Genomic DNA, 9,603 nt, shown 5'->3' with positions numbered 1-9,603 from the left:
AATATTATAAAAAAAAAAGAGGAGATGCCAGACAAGAACAGATAATAAAATCTGCATATGTCACAGGGCACGAGTTCAAGTTCACCCAGAAGTGCCTTGGAAGAAAGGCCTGGCAATCAATCTGCTTCTGAAAGGTCACGTACAACCTGGAAAACTCTGGAACACAGATCACTTAGCACACGAGGGAGTACTGAGTTGAAGACCACTAGCTACAGCGGTGTGAACCTAACTCAACTTTTCCTTCAAATAATCAAAGCATAATTCCTCTCCCTCATCATGATGTCCTGTGCTCTCTAGCGAGCTGAGAACCATCTCTGGTCTCCATCTGATAAAGTCCAGTAGCTATGACACTCACAAATGTGCCCAGACATCATCTGGTATGCCCTGAAGGCCAAGTCCCCTTGTGGGTAATTATAAGTTATTCCCCCTTTATTTTCTTACTCTTTTAGCTTTCTGTTTTGTTGTTGAGAATAGAACACCCGCCAGCTCGACATCTTTTGTGTGCATAATTCAGTGACATTAACTGCATTCTTCTTCAAGCTGAACAACCTCGCTCCCCTCCTTACAGAGCCGTTTCTCCTCCGTGAACATACACACTCCCCGTCCCATAAGTTTTTCTATCTAACCTTTCGAGTTGCCGTTGTCTATCTGATACCCTATAAATAATTCTTAAAAAGGCACCATCTTCAAGGCAGACTTCTTCATAGTTAAACTGTTGTGTGGAGAAAGACGGGTATTCTCCTCTTGTGCAATTTCCTGCCTCTGAAAACCCACCGGAGGGTCGGCTATGGGTTGGTTCCAACTCTATGGTACACAACAACACCAATATTGTGTGGATTACAGAGGACTAGAGGGGATATTTTTATTACGTCAGTTTATAATTTAGCACAGAGCTCTAGTGGGTCTACGAGGTTCAAATCCATCAGCCGCCCCCCAGGAGAAAGATGGCCTTTGGCAGTCTGGTGGAAGGTCAGTTGTAAGTTGATTTCGACTCGATGACAAAGAGTTCGGAGTTTACTTTATATTCCAGCCAACATCTCAGAAATGTATTCAGAAGAACACTAAACTGGAGACATCATAGCTTTATTTCAAAGATTGTCCCATTGTTCAGACTATTGGGAATCTGTTGAGAGCCTTTACCTTTTTTTAAGTCCTGGGGAACCTTGACCCTCGGCTGGGGATCCGTGGTCCCATGTTGTGTGTGAGAGCCAACTCATAGCTGACTCTTCAGCTTTTCAGAGGCTGTGAACTGCTCACATTTCTACCACAGAGCAGCCTGGGGACTTGAACTGCCTGCCTTTGAGTTGTCAGTACAACTCCTTACTCACTAGGCACCAGAGCTCCCTCCCTGGTGGCACAGTGTGTAACATACTGGGCCAGCAGTTCAAGTCAGGAGAAAAACAGGCAATATCCACAAAAACGTACAGCTTCTGAAACTCAACGGAGGGTCCTTATAAGTCAAAAGGGCCTCGGTGGTAGTGGGTTTGAGTTAGTAACTTTGAATGTTAAACAAAATCATGAGTTTCGCCTAATTTACATAAATCAAGATTGTTGTTGTTGTTACGTGCCTCCGAGTCGCCTGCGACTCTTAGTGACCATTCTATGTACAACAGATCTGAACTCTGAGCAAATTAGAATTAAGCAGAGTAAAAAACTTCTGGTTTTATTTTAAAAAGTTCATCTAAAACCAGCTTTGAAAGAGGAATTCCGTATTCCTTGGACCTTTGCAATGAATGCGGCTTCCCTGGTGCCATCTTGGAATAGCTTTGATTCTTTAGATGCAAATTGCCTGGTTTTGGGATTTCTGTCTGCTGTGTGTGGTCAGATATTACACCTGCTACTTGTTTTCACAATTAAAAAAAAAGTTTCATATTTTAGCCTGTTTCTGGAAATGTGTATTTAGAGCCATTTTGCACATGAAAAACCCAAGGTCTGGGGAGAGGCAACTCCTCGGCCACGGTCTTGGACCACAGCAGGGTCAGGATCAAGGTCAGAGCCAGGCTATCCAGCTGGGGCTTGGTCCCCAGAATGCTCTTTTGGGCTACCATGGCCTCAACCCCCTTCCCTGTCCCCCTCTGACCAGGTGGCCAGCATGGAGGAGCTGACGATCTGGGAGCAGCACACAGCCACACTCAGCAAGGTGAGACCTCCCTTTCCTGGACCTGCGAACGGCGGGTATGTCCTTGGGGGCGAGGCAGACCTCTTCCTGTGGCTCCTTCCACCTTAGGACCCCCGCCGGGGCTTTGGCATCGCCATCTCTGGAGGCCGAGACCGGTCCAGCAGCTCCGTGATCGTGTCAGATGTAGTGCCTGGGGGACCTGCTGAGGGCAGGCTGAGGTGGGTACCGAGGGGCCGGATTCTGGCTGAGGGTTGGCCGAGGCCAGGCTGCGATCGGTACCCAGGGGGCCGGGTTCTGGCTGGGGGCCCGCAGAGGACAGGCTGCAGTGAGTACTGAGGGGCAGAGTTCTGGTGGGGTGCCAGCCGAGGACAGGCTGTGATGGGTACCCAGGGGCCGGGTACTGGCTGGGGGCTGGCCAAGGGCAGGCTGCGATGGGTACCCAGGGGGCCAGGTTCTGGCTGAAGGTTGGCCGAGGACAGGCTGTGGTGGGTATCAAGGGGCCAACTTCTGGCTGGGGGTCCAACCAGGAGCAGGGAACTGTGTGGACCTTGGAAACTGCAATACTCCTGGCACTCTCTGGCTCTGGGGTCTTGGAGTTACCACCAGGACAGAACCACTTGGCCTCACTCTCCCCACGGCCCCTCCTGGGTCGCTCAGAACAGTTCTGGGGATTGCACTGGCCCCAGGACCCACCTGGGACAGGAAGTCCTGGAAACTTCTGAGCAAGAGAGGAGGAGACCCAGTGTTCAGAGTCCTCGGTGGAGAAAAATGTGAGGGACCAATTGTCATTGAAGCATCTGTTCTGTTATGTCCTGGGTGGCATAAACAATGCATGTGCTCAGCTGCTTATTGAAAGGTGGGAGGTTCAAGTCCACACAGAGCACCTCGGAAGAAAGGCCTGGTGATACACTTCTGAAAAAGCAGGCACCGTTCCTACCCTATGGAACCTTGTTCTGCTCTGATAATGTATATAGGATTGCCGTCAGTTGGAGTTGACACGGTGGACAATTGTTGTTATGATGAGCCCATTATCTAGATGAGGAGACTGAGGCCCAGAAGAATAAATGTCTGTAGGAGCCCAGGGAAACCAATGGATTAGAACCTGGTCTTGGAGACTTAGCAGTTCCAGGAACCCCAGGGAGGGCCTGGTGAGAGGGGATCCTCTGTGGGGCCTCCTCCCTCCGACAAGCTTCATCCTTCAGAACAGGGGACCAGATCGTCATGGTGAATGGAGTCCCCATGGAGAGCGTCACCTCCGCCTTCGCCATCCAGATACTCAAGACGTGCACCAAGATGGCGAACATTGTGAGTGAGCCTGGAGGTGGCCTGGAGTGCCTGTGCAAAGGCCCTGGGGCACGGGCAGCATTCAGCACCCGCTGAGCCCTCCCCCTGCTCCCGTGGTCTGTGCTCCTAACAGCGAATAGAATCTGATTCCTTCTTTATGATTCAGGCACTGAGGCCCAGAGCAGCAGGGCTGGGGTTCCCCAGGACTTCTGGTGGGTGGTCAGAGCCCCCCAGCCCCTGGCCTGGAATGAACTGACCCCCTCTGCCCCTGACAGACAGTGAAGCGGCCCCGGAAGATCCAGCTGCCTGCCACCAAGGCTGCCCCCCTGAGCCCAGGGCCCCAGGACTCGGATGAGGAGGATGGACCCCCACAGTTTGAGGATGCTGACCACGGCCGAGGCTACGAGGGAGACTCGTCCAGTGGCTCTGGGCGCTCGTGGGGTGAGCGCTCGCGCCGGCCGAGGACTGGCCGCCGAAGCCGGACTGGTAGTCATGGGCGCAGGAGCCCGAGTGGTGGGTCCGAGGCCAACGGACTGGCCCTGGTGTCCGGCTTTAAGCGGCTCCCACGACAGGACGTGCTGATGAGGCCGGTGAAGTCAGTGCTGGTGAGGCGGCGGGAGAGCGAAGGTGAGTGTGCTGTCTGGCTATGGGCAGCCGTGGTTGTGACGGGTGTGGGGCAGCAGGGCCCGGTGTCCCCACAAAGGGCCAGTACTACTGTCCTGAGACACTGCGTGTGGTCTGCAGAGTCATGGCCTCAGATGACGTCCCCAGCCACATACTGGGACCTGTGGAGACAGTACCTGAGGTAGCAAAGGGGACGTTGTAGGTGGAGGGTGTTAGTCACTCAGGGATGCAGGTAGGATGTTGTAGGACGGGTGAGTGGTACTGGCTGAGTTTGTGGCTGGATGGTGGTAGATGGTGGGTGGGTGGTGGTGTTATTGGGGGTAGCGTTGGGTCGTGATGGGAGGGGTGGTTAATGGTGGATGTGAATGGTTGGGCATTGGTGGATGGTGGTTGAGTGGTGGCGGGTGCTGATGGATGGTGGGTGGTGGCGAATAATGATGGTTGGGTGGTGATGGTGGTGATGTATGGTGGTTGGATGGTGATGGATGTTAATGGTTGGGTGGTGGTAGATGGTGGCTTGTGGTTATTACCAGTTGTGGTGGCGGATAGTGGTGGATGTTAATGTGTGGGTGGTGAAGGTGGTAGGTGGTGGTTGGTGGCTGTTGCCGGTCTGGTGATGGATAGCGGTGGATGTGGATGGTTGGTTGATTGAGGGTGCTGGTGGATGGTGGTTGGGTGGTGGTGGATGTTAATGTGTGAGTGGTGATGGTGGTAGGTGGTGGTTCTCTGGTTATTGCTGGTAGTGGTGGATGTTAATGGCTTGGTGGTGACGGTGGTTGGTGGTTATTGCCGGTTGTGGTGGTGGATGTGGATGGTTGGGGATGGCTGTTAGGTGGAAGGGGTGGGTAGTGGTGTTGGGTGTTGGTTGTTGGGTGCTGATGGTGGGCAGCAGTGAGTGGCCATGAGTGGTGGGTGGGTGGTGGTGGGCGGTGCTATTATGGGGCTGTTTGCTGTCAACTCAATTCTGACTTAACGAGAGTGATCAGGGAGTCCTAGGCCATGACCTATTTTATATTTTATTTTATGTGTACTGTCCAATCAGATCTGACTGGTACAGTAGGAGAGTGTTCCTCCTTCTCCAGCAGAGCATCCGGTGGATTCGAACCGAGTACCGCTGGGATTGCAGTGCAGCTTCTTGCCACTAGGCCACCAGAGCTTCCCCTAGGCTGTGATCTTTACAGATGTGGGTCACCAGGTCTTTGGATACAGTGGCAGCTTTAATGTCTTCAGTTAGTAGCTCAGCACTTAGGGAGCTTTAGGGGCCTAGTGGCAAGAAGCTGCACTGCAGTCCCAAAGGCATGTGGTTCGAATCCACCAGCTGCTCCGTGGGAGAAGGCTGGACATCCAATCTCTTCCCATGCAATTAACTGCCTCTGAAAACCTGCCAGAGGGCCAGCTGTGGGTCGGTTCCAACCTGACGGTGCACAACAGCTGAACACTTACTAGGAGTCCTTTGAAAAGGGGTTTAGCACTTAAAATTAAGACTCTTACATGCGAGGTGTGGGGACGTGCATTATCCTGGAGGGAGGTGGAGGACAGGTGAGCTCTGAACTCTGAGGGGGGGTGTGGGGGGAGTTTCAGCAGTCTAAACCCAAGGCCCTGCTTCAGTTTCCCTCCTCCCTCCACAGAGTTTGGGGTCAAGCTGGGCAGTCAGATCTTCATCAAGCACATCACAGATTCGGGGCTGGCTGCCCGGAACCGGGGGCTACAGGAAGGGGACCTGATCCTGCAGGTGAGTGGACCAACCTGTCCCGAGTGAGGGAGGCCCAAGCTGGAGGGAGCAGCGCTGCCAAGTGACCTGGCACATCCCAAGCCGTTTGCTTCTGTCTCGCTGGTTCCCAAAGGCTGGAGGTGAAGGTTTCTAATGTCCCCTTACAGTCGATGGTTTCCTGTCCTCATGCTTGGTGAGTGGGCTCCAGTGCTGATTCCTGGGCCCAAGACCAAGCTCCGAGGAGCTGCCCTGCCCGAGGGCCCCTCTCTCTGGACTCTTGCCCTGAAAGCTAATTTCCAGTCATAACTGACACTTATTTCCAGACCACTTCTAGTTGATTTCTTTGTATCTTTATTTAACTGTGACTCTGCTAGAAACGCACATGGCCTGGCATATTGCTAATCACTTTGTGGCTTGGAGATCTCTAATTTTGTGTGTGTGTGTGTGTGTGTGTACCATCAAATTGGATCTGACTGGTACAGGAGGAGATTGCCCCTCCTTCTCCAAAAGAGCACCTGGTGGATTTGAACCATGCACCTCTGGGATTGCAGTGCAGCTTCTTGCCACCAGAGCTTCCTGGGTATCTATGATCTTGTGTGTTTATTAGTACAGCATTCGTCTGTCAGTGTGCTGTACTGAGATAACTTGTGGATGGTGTGTCAAGTGCCAGAGATGTCACCCAGAGTGGACCGGTTTTAGTGGAGCTTCCAGATTGAGACAAACTAGAAAGCAGGATTGAATCCCAGAGGAACACGGTTCGAATCCACCAGATGCTCTGCCGGAGAAGAAGGCGCAATATCCTCCTGTACCAGTCAGATCTGATTTGACGGTACACGCACACAAAATAATAAAAAATTAAAAAAAAATTTAAAAAAAAAAAAAAAAAGAAAGCAGGATTGGCCATGCACTTCTGAAATAGCAGGTATTTAAAATCCCTATGAGCAGTAGAGGAACCCAGATACAGTATTAGATGTGGAGCCCAGACTGGAAGTCAATCAGAATGCAGAGAAACAGCTGCAAACGTCCTTTAATAGTTGGAATGTATGGAGTATGAATGTTGGAAAACTAGAAGTTGGGAAAAATGAAATGGAACGCATGAACATGGACATTCTAGACATTTGCGAGATGAGATGGACAGGCTTTGGCCACTTTGAATCAGAGAATCACATGATACTAGGAGTGAAAAACAGGAAGAAGGATGTTGCATTCATAGTTAAAAAGACAATTTCAAGTTATATCCTGAAGTGCAGTGTTTGTGAGTGATAGGTATTATCCATACGCGTACACAGAAGATCTGTTAATATGACTATTATCCAAATATATGCACCAACAACTAAAGCCAAAGAGGAAGAAATTGAAGATTTGTATCAAATTTTCCATGCTGAAATTGACCGAACATGCAGTCAAGATGCACTTAAGAGAATTGGTGATTGAAATACGAATACAAAAGCTGGAAACAAGACTGAAGGGAAGTCAGAAATTACAAACTTCTGCAATCCCAGAGGTGTGCGGTTCGAATCCATCAGATGCTCTGCTGGAGGAGGGACAATCTCCTCCTGTACCAGTCAGATCTGATTTGACAGTACACAGACACATAAAAATAAAATAAAATAAATTACAAATGTGGTAAGGAAAATGGGGCCAGAAATAGAATGGTCAAATTTTGTACATTTAAAGATTTGTCACAAATACCTTTTTTGAAACACACAAATGCCAACTTTACACTTGGACCTCACCAGATGGGATGCATAGAAATCAGATTAACTCCATCTGTGGAAGGAATCTTTGGAGAAGTTCAATATCAGCAGTCACAACCAGTCCAGGTGCCGGCTGTGGAACTGATCTTCAGTTACTCATATACAAGTTCAAATTGAAGCTAAAGAAAATGAAAACAACTTCATGAAACCCAAAATACAGTCTTGATCCTATCTCATCTGAAATTAAAACTCATCTTAAGAACAGGTTTGCGGGCGGGGTGGAGGGGATATTGTATACCAGTAAAGGAAGTTTCCTTTTGCTTTTCAAAGAGAATAGTGAACTGAGGAGAAGGGGCGGGCAGGGAGAAAAATGCAACAATGAATGAAAGGAAATCCAAAATATCTGTAAACGTTCATGAAAATTAATTTTAAAAAAAGAATAAGTTTGCATCATTGAACATTAAATGATTGAAGATCAGATAAGTTGTGGGATGACATCAAAGATATCATCCATGAAGAGAGCAAGAGGTCACTACCAAGGCTGAGGAGAAATTAAAAAAGCCAAATGGATATGAGAAAAGACCATGAGAATTGTATTCTAAGAGCATCAAAAAGCCAAAACAAAGGGAGGAGATGCTGAAATAAACGAGCTGAACAGAAGATTTAAAATTTTTTTTTGTTTTATTATTTTTGTGTGTGTGTACCGTCAAATCAGATCTGACTGGTACAGGAGGAGATTGTCCCTCCTTCCCCGGCAAAGCATCTGGTGGATTTGAACCGGGCGCCTCTGGGATTGTAGTTGCAGCTCCTTGCCACTAGGCCACCAGAGCTCCCCAGGCCACCAGAGCTCCCCTGAACAGAAGATTTTAAAAGGCAGCTCAGGAAGACAAAGCAAACTGTTATAACTGAACATACAGAGACTTAGAATTAGTACTTCTCAAGCTGAAAGAACTGAAAAACAAATCCAGACCTTGAGTTTCAATACTTAGAGATGCAATGGGCAAAATCTTGAATGATCCAGGAAACATCAAAAGAAGATGGTGTGCAGCAATGAATGAATGGAAATCCAAAATCTGTAAATGCTCATTAAAATTATAAAAATAAAAAAAGAAGATGGTACAGAAAGATGGTACCAAAAAGAATTGGCTGATGTGGAAATGTTTCAGGAAATACCTTATTATATGACCTTGAGCCAGTGGTAATGACGGAAGAAGTTCAAGCTGCACTGAAGACATTGACAAAAAATAAGGCCCCAGGAATCACTGGGATACCAATGGACATGTTTCAACTAGGAGGTGCAGGTCTGCATGTGCTCACCAGTTTATGCCAGGAAACTCAGAGAACAGCTGCCTGGCCAACTGACTGGAAGAGACCCGTATTTGTTCCCATTCCCAAGAAAGGTGATCCAACAGAGTGTGGAAATTATTGAACACTAGCAAATTAAAGCAAAATACTGATGAAGATCAATAAAAAACAGGTAGGACACAGAGAACTTCCAGATGCTCAAGTGGGATTCAGAAAAGGCCCTGGCACCAGGGATATCACTGCTGATGTCAGATGGATCCTGGCTAAAAGCAAAGACTACTAGAAGAATGTCTATTTATACTTTATTGACTGTGTAAAGGTATTTGACTGTGGAACATAACAAAGTATAGCTAACATTGAGAAAAATGGGAATCCCAGAACACTTTTAATTGTGCTTGTGGGAAACCTATGTCTACACCAAGAGGCTATTGTGTAAACAGAGCAAAGGAACACTGTTGTTGTTGTTGTTGTTGTTGTTGTTATTATATGCCATTAAGTTGCCTGCAACTCCTAGTGACCCTGTGTACCACATCCCTAAACCCTGCTCAATCCATCTCATCCAGGGTCTTCCTCTCTTGTGCTGTCCCTCCACCCTCCCAATCATATGTCCCTCTCTAAGGACTGGTCCCTCCTAGAAACATGTCCAAAGAATGTCAGACGAAGCTTCAGAATCCTTGCCTTCAAGGAGCAGTCTGGTTTCACTCTCCCAGGACAAACTTATTTATACTCCTAGCAGACCACAGCTCAAAGGCATCAATTCTTTTCTCATCCCTAGTCATTGTCCAGCTTTCTGATGCATAGCAACTAATTGCAAAGATCATGGCCATGGCGAGCTCTGGTGGCCTAGTGGCAGGAAACTGCAC

The 9,603-nt window shown here is 48.5% G+C and overlaps 1 protein-coding gene across 1 annotated transcript in view; it reads left to right on the top strand.

Annotated features, from left to right (window-relative positions):
* Positions 1 to 2,074: 2,074 nt before the first annotated feature.
* Positions 2,075 to 9,603, top strand: part of TJP3 (tight junction protein 3) — a 31,530-nt gene continuing 24,001 nt past the window's right edge. Inside the window, exons 1-5 of the mRNA XM_006897895.1 lie at positions 2,075 to 2,140; positions 2,228 to 2,337; positions 3,322 to 3,424; positions 3,679 to 4,030; positions 5,656 to 5,759. Coding sequence (XP_006897957.1) covers positions 2,093 to 2,140; positions 2,228 to 2,337; positions 3,322 to 3,424; positions 3,679 to 4,030; positions 5,656 to 5,759 — 717 coding nt within the window. The 5' untranslated portion in view covers positions 2,075 to 2,092. The remainder of the gene's footprint in view (positions 2,141 to 2,227; positions 2,338 to 3,321; positions 3,425 to 3,678; positions 4,031 to 5,655; positions 5,760 to 9,603) is intronic.

Source organism: Elephantulus edwardii, unplaced genomic scaffold (genome assembly GCF_000299155.1).
Source record: "Elephantulus edwardii isolate Elephantulus edwardi_28Jun2011 unplaced genomic scaffold, EleEdw1.0 scaffold00217, whole genome shotgun sequence".
Taxonomy (NCBI): Eukaryota; Metazoa; Chordata; class Mammalia; order Macroscelidea; family Macroscelididae; genus Elephantulus; species Elephantulus edwardii.
The sequence above is the reverse complement of the archived record's forward strand: the minus strand, read 5'-3'. Positions and strand labels throughout refer to the sequence as shown.